This window comes from Dermacentor andersoni, chromosome 3 (genome assembly GCF_023375885.2).
Source record: "Dermacentor andersoni chromosome 3, qqDerAnde1_hic_scaffold, whole genome shotgun sequence".
NCBI lineage: Eukaryota > Metazoa > Arthropoda > Arachnida > Ixodida > Ixodidae > Dermacentor > Dermacentor andersoni.
In genome coordinates, this window is record NC_092816.1 from 130,069,612 (window position 1) to 130,090,603 (window position 20,992).

General features: G+C 47.0%; 1 protein-coding gene across 1 annotated transcript; it reads right to left on the reverse strand.

Annotated features, from left to right (window-relative positions):
* Positions 1–2,344: 2,344 nt before the first annotated feature.
* LOC126525227 (solute carrier family 2, facilitated glucose transporter member 8-like) lies at positions 2,345–19,394 on the reverse strand. The gene is made up of 5 exons (XM_050173259.3): positions 18,693–19,394; positions 10,833–11,072; positions 4,634–4,816; positions 3,994–4,176; positions 2,345–3,098 (listed from the first exon to the last, which is right to left on the reverse strand). The coding sequence occupies exons 1-5, from the start codon at positions 19,029–19,031 to the stop codon at positions 2,481–2,483; spliced, it is 1,563 nt and encodes a 520-aa protein (XP_050029216.3). The 5' UTR covers positions 19,032–19,394; the 3' UTR covers positions 2,345–2,480.
* Between the last annotated feature and the right edge of the window lie 1,598 nt (positions 19,395–20,992).

Genomic DNA, 20,992 nt, shown 5'->3' on the forward strand with positions numbered 1-20,992 from the left:
GTAGTATGTACAAGTATAAACCCCTTACAAGTGATCTTGCACGCGAAAGCGACAGCGCTACAAGCGAGGCGATGGCTGTCGCGTTCACTCGTCGTCTGCAAGCCGAACTCCACGCGAGCGACGGCTTTGAGCGACGACTTCCCGGTATGAGGGCACCAATATACGCGCCGAAACTAGCGTGACGCATGCTTTATCAATTTAAGTTGATGTATTTTACTGAATAAGGAGCATAAAATATTTCTGAAGGTCTTGCACTTGGTTCTTATTCTTGCACGTGTAAAATTCTATAGTTTGCTCGTTCCGTGCGACAAACAGCAGTATTTGAGTTATGTACATCCAGTTTCGACTTCGCACAATTGGCTAGTCGCTCATAGCATTTCCGGGCGACGAGCGACGAGTTCTAGATTTCTAGAAACGAGCGATCGAGCGACAACACCGAGCGATTTGTTCAAGCGACGACCCGTTTTGTCGCTCGAAGCCATCGCCCGTCACCGTCGCGCGCAAAATCGCTCTCGTAGAATTTGGACTTAACGCCGAACTCCTCAGAGAAACGCAAGCTCTCAAAAATTTCCATGACCGTCTCAGCAAAACACCACCAAACTACTTTGCACCGTGCTTCGTGTGTAGCGGCAGCAGTCGGTCCGGACGAACACCATTGTTGACGTCACGAGGCGCCCGACCAATCACAGGCGGACTCGAGGCGCGCAAGCTGGACGTGTCTGCTGCTGCAATTTTCGTCGAAATAAAATATGTTTGCGCTTTCTTTCACTCAATTTCGATGCGATATTCGAATTCAGAGGGTTGAAAACCATGGCGTACTGCTCTTCACTCATTTTTTCTGGAAAACCTTTCAGCTTCCCTTTAAGGCTTTCTTTGCTTTTCTTCCCCATGTAATTCTCAGAAGCTCGGATTTCTCCGTTGAGCACTCAAGGCCTCTTTCCCCGACGTATTCTTCTACGCAAGTGGCTGCTTCTTGCACATAGCTTTCTTTTTGGCACAGTGAGACTTTAGTGGCCCAGATGGTGATGTCATCTGCATACATGGCGTGCTGTATGCCTTCGATTTTGCTTAGTTTATGCCCTAGGCCAATCATTGCGATGTTAAAGAGTATCGGGGAAATTACTGAACCTTGTTTGGTGTGGGGAATTTTTGCTGCGTAACTGGTGCGCAGCCTGAACAGTACTCCGCTATCACCGCACCGGTCAAGTGGTGTAGCGCAAGCTAATTTTCTCGAAGTGTGCTGACGCCACCGCAGGCTTGCTTAGTTCCGTAGAACCTTTAAGAAGATCAGTTCTAACAGTTTACGGACATATTTCTTTAAACATTTTATGTATTTTACGTATTTCGTCAACAATTTGCCACCGACTTGGATTGGAACTGTGACTTATAACAAAGATCTTGAATCCTGAGTACGTCATATATCGACATTAGTGTGCGTTACAAAAATTTATCAAAAACTGTCAAGTTACATCCCATTTTAAATATTTTAGGCAGCGAGTACGAGTTCTTGACGTATTGAAGGTACATGTCCTTCAGAAAAAAAAAATATTTTGATGTATAATAAAACATTCTATACACAAAAGTAACATATGGATTTTAAAGGAGTAGTAAAGTTATTACTTAGACAAAAATTAGAAGGTATGTTAATGGTGTATTTAAAATATTCTTTATACAAATGTAAGTAGGGGACCTTGTAACGGTTTATGAACAAATGTTCTTTATACAAAAGTAAGAAGGAAGTCTTTTAACAGCGTACTTGAAATATTGTTTATACAAAGTAAGAAAGAAGCCTTTTAACGACGTTTTTAGAACATCATTTATGGAAAAGTAAGAAGGAAGTATATAATGGTGCATTTAAAACATTTTTTATACAAAAGTAAGAAGAAAGTCTGTTACGGCGTATTTGAAATATCCTTTATGCAAAAGTCAGAAAGAATTATTTTGAGAGTGTATGAACAAATGGTACTAGTATGTAAATGTAACTAGACATTGAGTAAGGTAAATAGAAAGTTGGCAGGAGTTCGAAAAAATTTTAATAGGCTGCTCACATAAAAGAATATATTAGGTAAGCATTAGGTGCCACCTTCTACAATAGTAGGATAAGTACGAATTAGGAAAGAAGTGCTTCGATGAAAAATCACTTGCTATATGTTAGTGAGCACCGCGTTATTTGACAAAGTTAACACACATTGAGAATGTATAGCAGAGTTTGTTTTTACAGCGAAGCAAATTACAAAGAAAGAGTTGGTTCTTATGTGTATATATATATTGAAAGAACGAGGGAAGTCCATGACCAAAACCCAAAGCCACGGTCAAGGATAAAATAATAAATACTGGAAGAGCGTAATAATAGATGGATGCAGTGTATCTATAAACAATGCGAAACTACAAGTCGGCCCACGGCTTGAAGCCAAGCACGCGGACACTGCCGCGCTGTAGCAAAAGAAGGTTGTCCTTTCAAGTTTCGCCTTGTGATGGGGCTATTGCTTGCTTGGGACGGTGGCGGCAGCCGCTTTATCGGTCTTTCGTGCTGCGCCGCCTTCGATTTGGGGGGACATTGCGGCTTCGTGTGGATCTTGTTTCGCGTGGCCATCGGTGTTGGGTTTGTAGGCGCGGGGGTGATCGCGCCCCCGGTGCGAGGGCGAGCGCGGGGTTCGTTTCGCTGTCGGAGCGAAGGCATTTTGATGACCGAAACCTGCCACCTTGCGGAGCTCGTGCTCCTTTCCCCGCTCTTCCTTTTGCAGCTGCTTCGTCGAGGAAGCGGTAAACTCGACGGGTGCCAAGGGTTTCTTGGGTCTGTCCTTGTGGCCTTCGAGCAGTATCGTCTCGAGGGACACGCAGCTGGTGTCCGGAAGTAGGAAGACTGCGGCAAGGCCGCCGGCGAACGTGGAAACAGCTGCCAAGCACATGAGCACCGCGAGCCACGGGGCGGAGAGGCCGACTGTGGAGACTAGGCTGACGACGGCGAGCGCCGAGGCCCAGTGGAAGACGCAGACGCTGCCGAAGTCGCTGCCGCAGCCTCGAAGCGGGGCCAGCTCGATGGCCAGCACCCAGGCGGCGGGACCGAGGCCTATCGAGTAGCCGATGCAGAAGACGACCTGCGAGCACAGCCCGTGGTTATACTCCTCTTGCGGAGCGCAAGCACTAGGACACGCAGATGGAAACAATGCAGGGCGCTACTTCCAACTATATGGTGCAGTCTAATTTGATAAGCTTCCTAATTTCGTAGAAGCCAGTGTGCATATTTATCCTGTTCTCCACGCAGGCACATACGTCGGGGCCAATACCCAGCGACCCAAGTTGTTTCGTAATTGGCAATCCTTGTGGCCAGCACCCACAAGGAAGGGGCAGAGGCATATAGAGCTTGGCATTAAAAAAATAATAAGAAAACGTCTTCTTTACGTACGATCGAGATGCGACGTCTACAAAGCCGCTGCTAGTGCTTCTCATCGCGCCAGCTTTCCGATATGTCTTGAGCTGAAAGCTACACCGTGCTATCACTTTGAATGCCCCGCTACGCCTTCGGGAGAAACTGACCTTTTGCAATAAGATACAACCGAAAGTGGAATTTGTACGTGGCTGTAAGTTGTTTAGGGGCTGAGAGTTCATTTTGTTGAGACGGAGGATCTCTACAGACTCACTGCATATTTTTCTTTTGGTTTTATCTTTGAGTTCGGCAGGAACCTCACGAACTTTAGCAGAAGAAAGAAAGAAACGAGTTTAAACGTTGCAATTCCAGCAAGCGTACTTTTTTCTCGTTGGCACACCAATGAAATTTGCATGTGCACAAAGTAAATGTCTATCTATCATCATCGAAGGGAAGCATATGTTCAATCATTCGTAGAACATTGATATCGGTCGCTGCTTTCCGCACTTAATTGCGATGCTTACAATGTTATAGTGAAGGCTATTAGTGAAAGCCACTGTGCGCAACCTGAAGGTGGCAGCGGGCTAATCATAATCTGAAAGTACAGAATTTTAAGACAAGCGTACTTTGCATGCATCGGTGAGGTAAAATCCTGGACCACTGTCCACGTTCCCGTCCGCGTTTGAGAAGGCGAAGAAGATGCTTCCCAGTGCCATCATACTGCATGAACAGACAGTCACGGAAACGGCCAACGGCTTTATGCGGCCGACCATGTCCAGTAGCCGACATGCCAATGCCGTAGTCGCCACCTGCAATATTTTTTTGTTTCATTTAATGTAGCCTCTGCACCATAGGTCATCGTAGGGCATAGTTCAAATGAGCAAGTCCGTCTTTGCGCTTATAGGTTCTGACGCTCTTGTGGTGTTATTTACTAGCTTCGACGTGCAGTTACTGTCCAACTTTTGAACAAATCTGTATTTACTAGATGCACAAGGCCATAAGAGTCTGCGCACATGTGCAATGGTTGCAAAATATTATATCAGTAACGCAATACTTAGTTAGGGACGATCAATTTGTAATGCTCTAATGTCGGAAACTGAGGCTATGTCCGCTATAACACTGGAACCGACATATGTGCAAATGAACTGCGAGTGGCGCGGTATGCGACCTCCCAACGGCTAACTCCCTACTCCGAATAGCGCGTGAAAGCCGGGCATTGTAATCAGAGTTGAACAGGAGAGCACGTTTGCAGTGTTAATTCCGTACCTGCACACTGGCGAGTATGATGTACAAGTCGGGGGAAGACGATATGGAGGTGGTGCGCAGGGGCCCGGAGGCATAGTGCATGACCATGTTGACGCCAGAGAACTGCTGCAGCACTATCATCATCACGGCGAGCATGTAGTGGCGGACGGGCGTCGGTGACTTGACATAGATGACTTCGATGGCCTGCAGCACAATTCCTCGGGTTAACGAAAGCACCTTTAGCAGCGATGAAATAGACCAAAGTAGATAAGAAAAAAACAGTGACCGTGTATAAACTGATGCGCACTTTTCTCAAGTGATAACGCGCACTTTTCGAGACTTTTGGTCCTGCTCGGACCAAATGTTGGGCAGCAGTCTGGTTAAATTAATTAACTAATAAATTATTTATTGATTATTTATTTATTTATTTATTTATTTATTTCAATATATAATTTCTTTTTGGAGGGATAAGAAATGCAGCAAACAGCCTTGTCCCGTGCATTGGTGGCACGTTAAAGATCCCCTAATTATCAAAGTTAATCCTGCGTCTCTCACTACGGTGTGCCTCATAATCAAATCATTGCTTTGGCCCGTAAAACACCAGAATTCATTCAGTCAACTTTTTAGCGTCACATAATGGGCTAGCTGGTCTTTCTCGATTCCAAGTGTAACAACGGGACGTCATGAACAAAAACTGAATCGAATAACAGACAGGGACAAGCGCTGGCATTGAACGGGGAGTCTCAATTGCAATCGAAAAACATATCACGTTGCGGAATGCAAATGAACAACGGAGGAATAAAAGAAGAGTATCACCGGTTAAAATAACGATGAAAGCATGATTTGTCATCGCCTATACCAGGTGCGCAAGCTGCCCCCTAAACGACATTTGTTCCTGCGATAAACTTGCGGATGGCTCGCTAACACATCTTGTGCCTTCATGTACCGTTTGGTTAGCTTCGATGATTACGCGTGCTCACTGATCATGTTGTTCGCCGATGTCATTGATTTGTTCCGGCGCTGCTGCTGCTTTAGCATGTGCTGCTCTTCTTGCTTATGCCCTCGCTGTTTTAGGGTGCAGCTATTAGGCGCCCGGTACGGCGGCGAGCGTTGGCGTTGTCTGACGGCTTCAGCGTAGCCGAGCGAACGAGCGCCGCTAAGAATGAAAGCGAACGCGGAACGCAGCGGGCGATGAAAAAAAGTCGGTAGAGCACGGGGAGGGTGCAGCGGAACCATGAGGCGCAAAGCGGAGGAGGAGTGGAGGTGAGACATTCTGCGCATGCGCAGAGTTTCATCTGCGCTTTCGAGGGGGGGTGGGCAGGGGAGGGCGTCGTGAGGTGGGGAAGGCTGCACTTGTCCGTGGCGTCAACTGCTGAGGTGCGCAGTTGACGCCACGGAAAAATTTGTGGCGTGAACTGGCGTCCCCGGTACCAGTGTGTGTAACGGGGATCACTGTTCCTGCAACGGGCGATGACGAGTGGCTACAAGTAAGGCTCGATTTGACGCTATCTAGGGTGTTGTTGCCTCTGATACGAGTGGCACGACTTCGTCGCGACGAAAGACTGATCTCATCGTTGGTGGAACGAAATGGTGAGAATAAAGGCACAGTGCCATGCAAGACGGGCTGTGCGGCGACGATGACTACGATATGGCGCTTTGTTTTCTCTATGAAAACAAAGCGCTACATGAGCGGAGGTCTGTCTGCGGCGACTGCTGTGAAGCGCAACCACACGTGAGCCACGCGCTGCCTCTTGCGATCCCCCGAATACCGACGCAGACGCGCCACACTTCGCTCCGTTTGGAAGCTGCCATACGAGACATTGTCCGCGCCAGCCAATATATCGCGAAATGAAAACACGTATTGAAGTGCGCCCAAATTTCGCATCATGCAGTATCGTAATGGTTGGTGAATTTTATTCTTTCATTTTACATTCCGCGGCATGAATACATGCCGACTCCTAGATCGAACACAGCGCTTGTCTTTATCGGTTCTCCGGTCTTGTCCTCGTTTAAAAAGTTGCGCTATATTTCTTTGAACCACCCGTTTGAGGTCATATAGGAACGACGGACATCAAATCAATAAGACAGGCGCAAGGCACAAACGTTTATTGTCAACTCGAATTTCTTTATTGGAAATATTCATTTTACGTGGGCGAATCAGAAAGCGTTTGTCACAATTTTTTATAACCCAAAATGGGGTACATACAGGTAATTACAATAATAGGTACTATTCTACGTACTTTACCCTGTTGTTTCCCATAATATCCATACCGGTTCAGCCTGTTCTCTTATCGCAGCAGTAAATTTGAGATGCCCCTGTGCTATGTTGTCGTCGGTCACCGACGCACGCGGCCTCTTCAAACATTCATTGTCATGCAAGTCTACACGGCCTTTCGCGAACTCACAGCACTACCACCTCACACTTCTCCAAGCGAAAGAGCTTTCCCAATACATGGGTTGCATTTCCATTTGAATTTCAATGGGCTTTCCCCTTTTGCTCCATAGAAAACGAATCACGTTGCTCGTACACCGTGGACGTGTGAAGCACAACCACCATCTTCAACAACCGACGCCAACGCCGTGCCGCGGTGCTACCCGCAGATGACAGGCAGATCCAACAAACGTCCACCGCTGGCAATGGATACGTTGACTTCGCATTTACAGCCGCAATTTGGCAAAAAAAAAGGGGGAGGGGGAGGCTTTCTGATTCGCCTTCGTATATGTGTATAGCTGAGTGATGCGCAAATGCGCAAATCACTCAACAGAAATAATGTAACAGTGGCACACATCAAAATTGGGAGAAAGAGATAACGCGCCGGTACATACACGTCCACCGTCGTTTGTACATCCAATACCGAGATACCGAGCTGTTCGCTGCTTGTAAAAGCAACTGATGGCCCACTATCCTATGAGCTGTAACCTACAGCCATTTCTACACCTGGTCGGTATTCTAGTACTCTGATATGTCCTCACTTATAAAACTTTATTTGAAAGCTAGAGCCCGCACTTGTTTCATCCGCTTTGTTTCTGTCGTTTCTGTATGCCTAAATGTTTGGTCACTCAACCCCCTCTCATGCTCAACCCCTCACAGTGTTAAAAACTATGTGGGTGTTGAAGGGAGGGCAAACGTGCGAGCAGTTTCGCTGCCTATTGCAACTGGTCTATAGCGCCCATAAAGATTAAATGCAACGCTTTTTATAGAAGTTGAGAAACACATTTCAGATACAAAAGAGCCCACCAATGTGGTCAGTAGAAGGGGAGTCATTGACATTCAAAGATCGCATTCGATCCCTTTCGCTGTGCTCCCGGTCCTTCTTCAACGCCTTGCAATGCGATGGCTATGGCACAGCCAAGCGGTGCCCGCCACGCTCCACCTACAGAGCTTTAGAGTGGCACTCTAAAGTTATGTAGGTGGAGCGTGGCGCGCAGTTCTATTTTCATTTTGGATGTTCATGTAGACGCCACTGCTTAGCATTTTAAAGCGTACGACGCGCCAAGTCGAAAGAAATCCCTGAAATTCCACGCGAGTTCACCGCGCTTCATCTTTCCTCGGTGCTACAGCGTACTAGATAGCTACGCGTGGTTGTGTTTTATTGGGATAACAGTTATATAGACACTCCTGGCTCATATCTGCCGTCGTCGTCGCTGTCGGCATCGCCGTGATGTTCCATGTAATGTCCGAGGGCGATAACATCGCCACCAAACGCCGTGTACTTTATGCGCGAGTGAGAGCGTGCGAGGGTGAGCCGAAGACGATATCTGTATCTCGTGCGCTCAAGGGAGGAAAGTGGGGAGGAGTCGCACCGTCTTCCGTCGCGCTCAAGGCACCGTGGGGAGGGGAGGTATGGGGTGTACTGCTCCAGCGGCAGCTGCATATGGCGCAGCCGCACGGGCCTTATCTTGAAAGCGATTTGCGATGGAGACAGTACGCAGAGTGCTGATAGCTTAATCATAGGCGTTGTGTTCTCGCCGCTTAGTTCGCGTTGAAGACAGCCGCCGCACGAAGGTCCTTTCGCTCGCTGTTTCTGCCGCACTTTCTCACTCCAGTGTTTTGACATTGAGAGCGCGCGGTCATCGAGTGAGATGTGTTCACGTTTGTTCGTGCGCCTGTGAAACCATGCTTGTCAATTTAGTTAATAGACGAATGTTCACACGTTTATACGGCTCATAAAACTACTATCTTTGCTTTTTATAGCTAACTCTGTAAAAGAATTGAATTGCGGTCGCAATCGATGCTTCGCCTTTCGGGCGAAACAGCAACTTTCTTTTCTCACATCGGCTTGCATGAGTATCAGTTTCCCTCTCGTACTTACATACACGGCAATCACACAATTTCATAGGGTCGAAGGAAACGCTGTCTTTATGTTCGCTCGTGTGAGTATGTAGGCAAAGCGAACAACAAGCGAACGATGCCGCACTCTAGACTAGCGTTGAAAGGATTCCTAACATTACGAGTTTCGAGGTGGACAAACTTCGAAGATGTGCCATCCGCGAAGCAGACGATCTGTTCGAGTCAGACGCTGGCTCTCGGGCCGGGTCGCCACGTGCCAGGAGCCACGTCACCCACAGAGACCAATCAGAGCACGTGGTCGTCCGAGGACTGGGAGGTTGAGTGGGCAGAAAGGGGGCTAGGGGGCTGGCTAGCTTTCATACTGCCACAAGGCAGGAATCTCTGAAGCGGGGGGGCGGGGGGGGGGGGTGCACGTATTGAGCAGGGCAGGTACTTGGTGGGTCACTTTCTGGCCACACCACCGGAGGTATGCCGTTGTGGCTATACAGCAGCGGCGAGGCGTGAGCGCGTGCTGTCAAACGTACGCGTGGTCTGACTTAAGTTTCACGTGCTTTGAGGCTAATTGACTGTTCAAAACTAATCGAAATTCGTGAGACCCGACGGCTACTACACCGATAAATAGTCTGGCTAAAGTTTCGTTCCGATGTGGGCGGGTGCGGCCGAGCGTGAGCAGAGGGTATTGGGCTATATCCGGGAGCGCGTAATTCTTATCGAAATGGGAAATACTACTTTTACTGCAAAGTAAGCTGTGTCAGTAAAAATACACACTAACACTTGGAGGACGCCCACTGATATAAACTCATCCAACCACCCTTCTTCACTGATGTCAACTATCGGCCAATGGGAGCGCTCTATACGGACCTGCCCGCTAACATCTAGGGGCAGCTGCAGGCAGTTCCTGAACGTCTGCGGGCCAGGCCTATGTTCAAAGCGAGTGTTTGACAAATAAGTGAACTAGCCGTTCCCTTGTAAGCGCCATGCGGCGAGCACGAGTGCGCAATTCGGCTGAGGTATCACAGCAGCGTATGCAATCCACGGACTGTGTTTTTATGTCAATATCAATTATATGAGCAGTCCAAGCAAATTTCCGCCGTCGTTGTCACCGTTGCCGTTAGCGTTGCCATGAGGCCCGTATATATTTATGTATGTGTATGTTATGGGATTATGCATGCCGCATGTGCTGGTTATATTGCAACACAATTCTATAACTGAAGTTTTTTTTATACCAGGTCTTACGTTCTTGACTGAGCTAATCTTGAGAATTTTGAGTATGCCGCCCACAGGCACGTCTCTTGAAATATAACAATCCCAGCCCATGCCTTTTATCTTCAATCTTCTTAGAGGAGTAATTAATAAAAGGGCAAACTAATAACAGCCCTCAAACCTGAAAGTGATGTAACTTTACTGGCGTGACTCTATACGGGCAACGTAGTGACGTTTGTACGATGCCGTTACAGGAGCTACAGAGTGTGTCGAAGCTTTTACGGGTGCCACAAGTTTTGGCGCACGTGCGTATGTCGGACCTGTCTATAGGTTGGACACCGTCCAAGAAATCCAAGCGCAACGCTAAAACTTGCTATCGCTGTCAGTGCTTTGCCGTTCAGGCGAAACTGCCAGTTTATTTCCCTAGACCCGACGGGTCTTTCAGGGTCCTTTAAGGCACGCGATTTCTACTGTGAAGGAAATGTAGTGACACGTCTACGTCATAAATGTTTTAATTGATATACGTAGCAAGAACAACTTAGATTGAAACAAAATAAAGATATATCTCTATTACCAATGCTGCCTGACGCCGGCCAACCGATCAAATGTTGCCACCTTTTTCTAACGCATTCACTTCACTGTTTCTACGGTACTAACAGCAAATGTACCGCGCAACCTTTTTCAATAAGCTTTTTTAGATTGACACTCAATGTCAACATAACTTACCTCCACCTCACCATCCGCCTGCGAGGTAATGAAGCGTAGACGCCTCAGCGATGCCTGGGACGCGTCCTGCTTGCCTTGTTCCATAAGCCAGCGTGGCGACTCAATTGCCCGCACGGCGAGTAGCGCAGACAAGGCAGATGGCACCGCGCACCATAGGGCCAGCTGCGACCAGTCCGTGAACCGTCCCACCACGTGCGTGTAGAGCACACCCGCGGCTATGGCAGTCTGTACCGTCCCACACTGTGAATGCATGCATGAATGAATGAATGAATGATTCGAATGCATGAATGAATGTAGAAATCAAGAAATAAAGTAAAAGTTACCGCATTTACTGGCATAATGGTCACATGCGAATAATCCTCTCCCCTTCCCCACTCCTGCATTGGCCATCAGAAATTAGCATTTTTTCTTCGAGTAACCAGTGTACGCTAAAATATTGCTGCACCGACGATGGCTTGCTTCTTATGGCTGATGATGATGGTGATTTATTGGAAATATTTTCAAAATTATGCGGCGACACATAGCCACCTAGCCCGCTTGACCTAATCATTCATATTTATAAACAAAATTTTAGTTTCTTTAATATAATCAATTTTAAACATAGCGTAAGTTGATATCATACTTTTATGCGATGTGGCTACATGCCGTTGTAATGAAAAAATTTTTTCACGTGTCGGAGTTTGTCTATGCATGGTGCACAACCTCCATATATATATATATATATATATATATATTGAGTGAGAGAGAGAGAGGTGAAGGAGCGTGAGGAGTGGTAGTTGTCGGCGAAAAACCCCCCCTCCCTAAATGAACTTCTGACTGTGCCACCGTTGGCTCGGGATGGCGCTTGCGGGCAGTAAACTAATTTAGGTTGCAAACACTATGAAATACTTTATGCCCTCCATATGTGCCAAGCTACAACTGCATTCACGACCGTCCCTTGAATAAAACTGCAGGGATTTATGCATAGTTTCAACATAAAACAAAAGTGTCCTCAGGTACCTGAGGACCTGCGCTATGACTTTCCTAATTTAAGGGCACAGCTGCTACCAGTCGCCGAATTAAAGGGTGTAGGGTATGTTAAACACGCCTGAACGCTTTGATTGTAGCTGGGAATGTAAGCCTGTTCGCAGTACTCATACGATGCACAGCATATGCGTAGCTCATGTAGAACATGCCGCTTGAAGCATGACACGAAACTGGTCCAAAACACGCCGAACTAATGAATACATGATCGCAGATAAAATCAGAAAAGGCGGCAAATTTATCAAAATTATACATCAGAGTTTCTCTCAGTGATGTATTGAATGCACCGAGACGTGAACAAGTTTACGGCTTTCCATTTGTTTGCAATTATTAACTGCCACTTAAGTATGTCAATGTAAAAAAATGCGATTATTAAACAATCCGAAGCCGCTAGTCAATTTTGATGCAGTTAAATTTAACGTAGTAATCTAGAACTTCGACAGGAGATGAGCGGTACTCGACAACGCGCGCACACGCATGCCGGACCACGCTGGTGACAGAGGAAGTGCGCGCAACTCTTTGCAAAAAAACGAATTTGGCAACAAACATAAAGCACACTCTGCCTGTCTACATGCCACGCCTGGTTTAGACCCACTCCAGGAGACGCAGCTCTTGGTACAAGTAAAATTTTGGACGCATCCTATGTTTTGCATCACAAAGCAGCTGGATGCCGAGACACAAGTTGGAACACCTTACCAGGCGAGATGGAGCTCCTGTTTAGCGTACTACGTCATAGGGGCCAATTGATCTTGTACGCCTTGAGCCCTGCGGACAGCCTTCACTGGGTGGTGAAACAGCTCTATCAACCCATTACTTTGCGGATGGAAAGCGTGGTCTTGGACATGAAATATTCACATAGATCACCATCTTATTATACTGCACGCCGTAGCGGAGGTCCCCAGTATAATTTTTACCGCCGTCCACGTGCATGAAATGCGTGGTACACACCAGCCTTCCTGCATGGCTCGTGAGCTGGCGAAGAGTTCGGCCTCATAATGACAATCCCTGTCAGTTATTATTTCGATAGGAAGGACAAAACCGGCTAACCATGTATATAGAAACAAGGGTCGAAGGAACTGATGCACTGTAACGGCGTCGCTTTAGGCTTCCGGGTAAATTTACGACTATGGTCAGAACATAGCGGAACTCTTTGGATAGCGGCATGGGTTCTACTATATACGCAGAGATGAAAGCAAAACACGCATCGGAAACAGTGAACTTGCTTAACAGGATGGAAATGTGCCGCGATACTTCGCACCGTAATACTTTGCACTTTTCGCAAGCCAGACAGGAGTGCGTCCAATCGCGAATGTCACTGTTCATTCCAGGCCAAACGAAATGGTCCGTACCATGACGTTAAGACGCACGAACGCGAGAATGTGCAAGCGAGTGAAACTGGCAGAAAACGAGTCGGCGTAATGATGGAGGCACGTAAGGACGTTGAAGCCCGGAACCGGAATAACGCTGCAGACAATGTGTATGTCGGTGTCTGGAAAGTACATTTTTTTTAATAGAGAGGAGGAATTCGACAACCGGAGGACGTCTAGGTCTTCGTCTCGCTCTTGTAAATCTGCAAGCGGTTGGAGCGGGAAATTAGAGCCACTGAGCGTGCAAGTCAGCTGAAGGTATCCGCAGGAACGCTATCTGCGCATTTTACTTGCTGAATGTTGGTTGCGAATTCATACAAGAATGACAGACGACGAATTTCATGTGGGCTGTAAGCAGTGCGGGCGCATGCGAAGGCTGTAGTTTGAGGCTTGTGCTTCACTCTCAGGTGGGTGAAAATGAGTTCGCGTCCGAGTGTACTATATCATTGCTCAGTGGTTGTTAGTCTTCTGAAGGAAAAGAAACGAGTAGTCTCCAGTGGCTGCTGAGGAACTGCTGAAGTACTGCTGAAGAACACCACCGATAACGTATCCCGAGGCATCTACCGTGACACTCTTGGGGGCCTCGTGCTCAGTGTGCACCAGAAGACAAGCAATCGACAGGGCCTCTTCGATAGCAATGAAGGCAACATTCGCGGCAGCAGACCAAGCAAGGATGGGTGAAGTTGACTTTGTTCTCTGAAGTAGGCTCTTGGTGGCTTGGATGATGACGGCACATCGAGGTGCAAAGTGCCTGTAATAATTCATGAGTCCCATAAAGCAGCGTAGTTGTCGCAGCGATTTTGGGCGTGGCAATTCAGTGATGGCTTTGGCTCTGGAAGGAAGGCGATGGATGCCGCTGGCCTCAACCAAGTGACCGAACAACTCAAAGTATAGAACACGGCATCCACACTTTGTCACGATTATGATCAGGCCGTGCTCGATACAATGGCCGAAGAGGCGGTGCAGGTGCCGGAGTGGTTCCGAAGTCGAGGCATTGGCGACCAGGATAGCGTTCACATAAGCGAACACGAAAGAAAAACATCAAAGGTTGACATCAGTGAAGCGCTGAAAACTGCGGGCGAATTCGAACAGCCCACATGGGGTGACAATAGTGGCCTTAGAAACTTTCACCGAAGGAATAGGAATTTGGTGGTATGCCTTTTTGAGGTTGAGCTTAGAGAATATTGTGCATTCACGCCAGCCCATCATGCATTTTGGTATGTCGCCTAGGCCATTGCGGTCCAGAGCAGTTGACAGAATAGGAGCCCCGTAGGGTTGCCAGCCCCACTTTTATCTCGCAAACATGTGCAGGCGCGTCGATCAGCTGACTGGTGACAGGTGAGCAAGCTAATCTCAACCATTTGCTCGAACTCCTGCCGTGTAATCCGGTACTTTTCAAGAGCGAGATGGCATGACGTGGCATGGGTCGGCTGACCGTTGGTGACAATACGATTGACGACGGAATGCTTCACAGGCTTAGACCAAATTAGATACAGCGGGGATAGAATGAAACTCCCGGAGTATCTCCTCCTATGGTGCTATAACTATCACACGCAGAGGAAAATCTGACGGGCAGAGGTGAGAAGAAGCCATGACTGAGAGACCTGTGTTGCAGTCAAGCATTTTCTTACAGGCCATCTCAACCAGAAGAGAGAAGTGGGAAAATAAATCTGATACTAGTATAGCGTGGCTGGCGTTGCCTACCAGCAAAATCAAACCATGCGGTCGCTATAGGCGAATGCTTACAAGCAGTGACCTGCGTAGGTACACAGTAATGCTCGTCGCATCACTGCTTTACGATGACAAATTGGGGAAATTGAGAAAGTTCCCTATCTTGGTACGTTGTGCGGCTCTGGTGCTAAAATTGGTGCTAAAATCGAGGAACGACCCTAAATGTTGAAGCAGATCAATTCAATATTACTGGGACGTCATCATGATGCTCCTAAACGCGATCTCTTAGTTGAGAGATGTAGCGTTGGTCTACTTTAGGCCGCATGAGGAAGAGTGGACCAGCTGGTACGCGATTTAAAGAAGGGTGCGAACAGGGCACATATAGAGATGTAGTACACATGACGACCACCAAAGAGCTTTCAGAGTTAACTGGTGGCGTACACAGCACCTAAAATGAAATTGCACGCTTAGATAGTCGCAGCGAAGAATTCCGCGATGATGACATCTTTTAACGTTTCCGCATAAGTGATCCACGTGGGGATTTGTCTTGCTGCTCGCTCTTCTTCTATTTGCTGTGATGAAGTAGTGCCGTCATGACCTGCATCTTCAGTTATGTTTTTCTTTCCAAACATTCCACTCTTACGTTCCAGGAGCCTACTTCAAATGACGCTCTATCTTGAAACCAATACGACTGCTGAAACATCGACGGCCCGCCATCATGGGCCGTCGATATCTGCTTTCTGCCCAAAACAACGATCTGCGTTAAATATGGGAAGGTAATTTGTAGACGACTGCGACTGCCTTCTACTTCCACCTGTCGACGTTTTCCGTCTAAAACGTAGCTAAGGCAGTTCTTGCTCCAGGCCATACACTTCACAAATGTTGTAGGGGCATCGATTTGATGCCCCTACAATCTGTGAAGTTTATGGTCTCTGTGAAGTACCAGCTACTAAAACCTGCATTATACTCCATTTTCAAGCCTCTATTTCACGCGAAAAACTAGCCTAATTAAATTTAACTGAACCATGCAAGCAATGCCCGCTGTTACCTTGAGTGAAAATAATTTACGGAGTGCTCATGTTAAACCTGAGCAGATATGTGCAGTCGCATTTTGTCGATGGCCAACAGCCACTGCCCATGCCAATTTCCGATGTTCTTTAGCCGCCTATTATAGCCGAATCTAGGTGAACCTGCGTGTTATTTTTGTTCGCTTTGCAACACTCGACTGACTAGCTACAGATTAAAAAAATTTGATCCTGTTAGTCGCGGTCTCAAAGTGACCGGAGTTGCAGCTACTGTTCTGAAATGGCTCTCTCGAGGCCTAACAGGCATCCTAGACCAGTGTTTCTCCAGTCTCTTGCTGGAAAAGCTGCAGCTCAAGCTTCGCATCGGTACAATAAAGCGAGCCACTCTTCACATTCGCTTTCTCCATACCATGGCTGTACGGCACCCTTATCGCTTCCAAAGTAACAGTATGTTTGGACGTCTTGGTCATGCGAGGCGTTTTATCAGTATCGGATGCAGTAACGACAGCATCCTCTTCAGACGATCCTTTTTGGGAAAAGGATCGTCTTGAAGGGAAACGGAACCAGCGGTAAAATTGACGTGGATTCGTTGGCAAGATGCGCAATACATCATCGTATTGTTGAAGCCCGCACGCAGTAAGCACTGCTCCTAACGATGCCGACGATGCAATTGATTTAATGATAAACTCGTGACCAATGCGACCCGATCACTCGCGCGGCTCTCACCTCCAGCCCGCTCTACAACCACTCTCCTCCTTCCCATCTGAGCTGCATCTCACGCACCCCAGTTCCTTTGATACCTATGCTGCCTCGTATTTTTGTGATACATTAACAGAAAACATGTGTTGCAGTCTTCAGGGCGAAATAATGATGCAAGTGGACCTTCTTCCGAATAATTAAGCTGCAAAAGAATCACAGCTGTTGCGCAGATGGACAAGTTTTCGAGTGAATGCACGGTGTTTACTACACAACAGATTCCAGTCGGTGAATGAGCAAGTTTCATAATTTGTAGCCCGCGAATCGGCTGTCTCGATCTTAGCAAGGCCAATCGGCCAAGGAAAATTACTTGGCGAAACTGGTCATGCTTGGGCTCCCCTGAAAAGGAGTGTTGCACTCTGGTATTGCACTTAGGTATTCAACTAAGGCTCTTTCCAACTACGCGCATTTGCTGTCACCCTGTTATTTTTTTTTCTTTTCAAAGGTGTCATTGGCCTGTTGCATCAGATGCGATTACTTCTTATGTTTTTCGCATTTACAAATTTCAAGTTTGCCTTAAATACAGTTGCTGACGACACCGGTTGTAAAATAATCAATACAGCGTTTCGTGCCACAGGATCCCACGTACCCGCTTGTGTTTTAATTTTGTACGAATTTCACATATTCGGTGTTCGATTCAAGATATGGAAGTCGTTTTTTTCGAATATCGGCATTCCGTTAAAAACTCGCTTTTTCAGCATCCGTAGTTTCACAACCCGAGGAAAGAACCACAGGGCGAGAACAAACAGGGATAGCGCTCATAACAATTTGTCGTCTTGTTACTATTTCGCGCCATAGAGTCTTGCTAGAAAATTGAACACTAGCCAGCTCAATCGGTCACCCTTCTAGGGCCTCGATGACTGAATTGCAACAGCTTGAAAAGAGCAGCGGTTTACTACGATTGTGAAAATGTGCATCTTTCGAAGGAAGTCACGGCATTTACCTTGTACAGGTGCACCAAAAGAAGCGGTATGTCTGCCATCAGTACAGAAAATAGCTCTTCGCTCTTCAACACAGTTTCTTGAGCCATAACTATTTTTCACAGACATTTAGCTAAGCTCGCGGCCTTAAACTGAACACCTCTTAATGTGGGAGCGTTCACGTTTACCTAAATGTAGCCACCACACCGGAGCCTATAGACCTTTTCGAAAATCTATCTATCGCCACATCGGGTCTGTCACAAAAATATTGCACACTCACTCTCCTTGAGAGTGAGTATGCAAAAGAAATGAATGAATGAATAAAAACTAAATAAATAAATAAACCACACGGATAACTAGCGCCAGACACCACAGTTTGTAATCACATGTCACGATGGCTGGCTATTGTAAAGTGGCACTGTATGCGTGCGCTTTTGCTTGAGCGTCTGCCACGCATCAGAGAAGAACAAAATTACAGTAGCTTCATGTGGCTAATGATAGGTGAATTGGCTCTTTGGCAGAGCCCAGAACACAAGTGGAGCATTGAACTGCACAAGCAGAGCGCTGGCACGAACCACTGAGAAACGAGACAATTCATGTCCAAGTAGACTGATGTTCTAAAAAGAATATGTTCCGTAAACTGGTTTTGAAACCTTTGTTTGTCAGTACGCATGGCAAACTTTAGAAAACCATGAACAAGATATGTAAGTGATGGTGGTATAGATGATGCGAGTTAAGTGTACAACTCAACCCGAACCATTCGTCGTGAGGTCGAGGCCCCACAGCCAGCGGCCACCTCCTCCTCCGGTGATGATCTCCTTGATCCAGGCCGCAGTCCACCAAGAATTGTCAAACGTCCGCCTTCACACCGTTCGTCCCGTGCACCCTAACCCTTACTACGTCTCTTAAAGATACAGGCCAGCTTGCCATTACATTAATTAAAAATATTTTCGTTTGCATTCTACTGTAGTGCACTCGCCGTTTTCATTCGGCTTCTTACAACTCATTTGCTTCCTTCTTTCTGACAGGCCCCTTCGCTTGCCAATTTTTTTATTGTTTTCGTGGCGCGCTGTATTCCCTAATAGGCAATAAACAAACCTGCTTGCCCCTGTCCTTGACTGTCGCGATTTCGGCGACGTACGCAGGCGCGATGATCGAGACGACCCCGGTGGCGGCACCCTCCAGGAACCTTGCCGTGTAGAGGCTCCAAGAGTCGCTGGAGGCCCAACCGAGGGCTAGCCATGCACACAGTGAGCCCAGGGAACCGATCGCCATCCCCCACCGACGGCCCAGCCAGAACGCCAGGCAGCAACCCCACAGCGACCCGAACATAGCCGCCAGTGGAAGCAGTGAGTCGAACCTGCAATGCAAGAGATGCTTCAATTCTTCATGCTGGCATACATATACTTCATACGACTTATTCCACTGCCTACTCATCAATATTACTGATTCACTCTGAAGAGTAATATGTAATTGTAGCGTACATTCGCCGCCTACTCTAATAAAAAGGCGATTGCTGCTTTAAAAAGCGTTTCTAACGGGGGTAGAGATCGATGGCAAGAACTGTGCGATAGCATCTTGGAGTAAACTTGCTTCACGGCAGCGAAGCCATACACCGATACCCTGGTACAAAGTGCGCAGTTACATGTCCCGGTTTGCGCACCACTTCGCTTTGTCTGCTTCACCAACTGCATTGTAAACCACACAAAAGCACTCGCACGTAATGTTACCGCAAGAAAATTCCGGGCTACTGGAAGAACGAGGCTTCATTCGAGCGACGCACAGTCGTCGTCAGTCTTGTAAATTCACTGCTTCTGACTCCTGCACATTTAGCTCAAACACACACACAAAAGGATTCCCGTTCCTTCAACATTCGCGATGGTTCATTTCACAAGGAGAGCAAAATGAAATCCCGATCAACATAACACGTTTTGTTATTTTACACAGGCGCTCAGAGAAAAGAAAAAAATTCGCGGCGCACCATCGGAGTGGGACACCTCCGTAAACTCAAGAGGTCGGCAAAGCCCGTCCTGACCCCATGATCCCTCCAGTCCAACGCCTCCGGTTGCGGCGTCCCATCAAAGAGTTATATTGATTCAATCTTATATTGACTATCTATCCGAAAAGTGGGATTTCGCGTTTTCGTGCCCGCGTACTCTGCGGGCCCGTGGCCTGGAACACTGAAAAGCCTAACCTAACTTAACCTAACCTTACCTAATCTAACTCTACAGGCCAAGCCTCCATATCACCCATACTTTGAAAACTGTAACCGCAAGCATAAAGTCAATAAAGAGTACTAAATTATGCGTGCGCAATCTTAGCCAACGGAAACCACCGGGCTTGCAAAAGAACGCAAAATACGAAAGAACCCCAGAGCGCTACAGAAGAACGCAAGGCAGCAGTCGCGCTTTGCGCCCGTATAGATGCCTTTCAGTACCAAAATCCGTTTGCTTACGACGCAAAAAAAAAAAAAAAAAAAAAACCAATGTAACCACTTGTAGAGGAAAAGCACCCCATTAGGCGCGTACATCGAAATTTGTAACCCCAATGGCCCTGCCTCGTAACTACTCTGTGCAGGCGCGCGGTCACAGACGAGGAGGTGCTATTCAGATGATTTAGCAGAGACGGCCAATCAACGCGATCCTGAGGCCTATAAAGTATGGTGGCGCCATCTAGTTGAAGCGCCTGCAAATGCATCCTTCCGCGCATCCCACATTTCGCATAAACATTTTATATATAACCATTCGAACCATGTGAAGAGTCTACACAATGAATTTCGCATATTGTCCATACGTACGTGATATGCGTAAATATTTCTTATTGCATATCTTCAGCATTATTAGCCTTACAAAAAGAAGTGGCAGCCACATGGCGGTGCCTTTTTGGTTGCCTGTTTTTTCGCGCAGCTTTTCCTCTACAGTCAGCATACCAACTGCATAATAGCAGTACAGCGACGTCATCGCAGTTGTCACTTTCTTCCCCAAGCTTTAGCTCTAGAGTGAGCATAATAACTATCTTCTCAAGTTCCAGCGATAGCCACAGAGGGCGCAAAATCTGCGGCTTGTTTCACCACGAAGCACATATGTTGAGCTACTTGAATACGGTGGCAAACATTTAATCGTGTTTTTTAGGCTAAGGGCGCTCAACGCAGCTAAATATTTTATATATAGATACAGCTGTAGTAAGCAAAATATATACTTAACAGGTCAGGTTTTCGTTAACCGAGTATGCTATTTATTTTATTGGACATTTCTTATTTAGGACGTGCTTTATTGCTTGAACCAATGTTTTATACCCCACTGACGTGCGATAAGCGGCAGCCTATTGGTATGAGTGGCATTGCGGGCCGTTTGCTCATTCAACTTGTGCTGCAATAATATTTAGGAAGGGGGTGATCG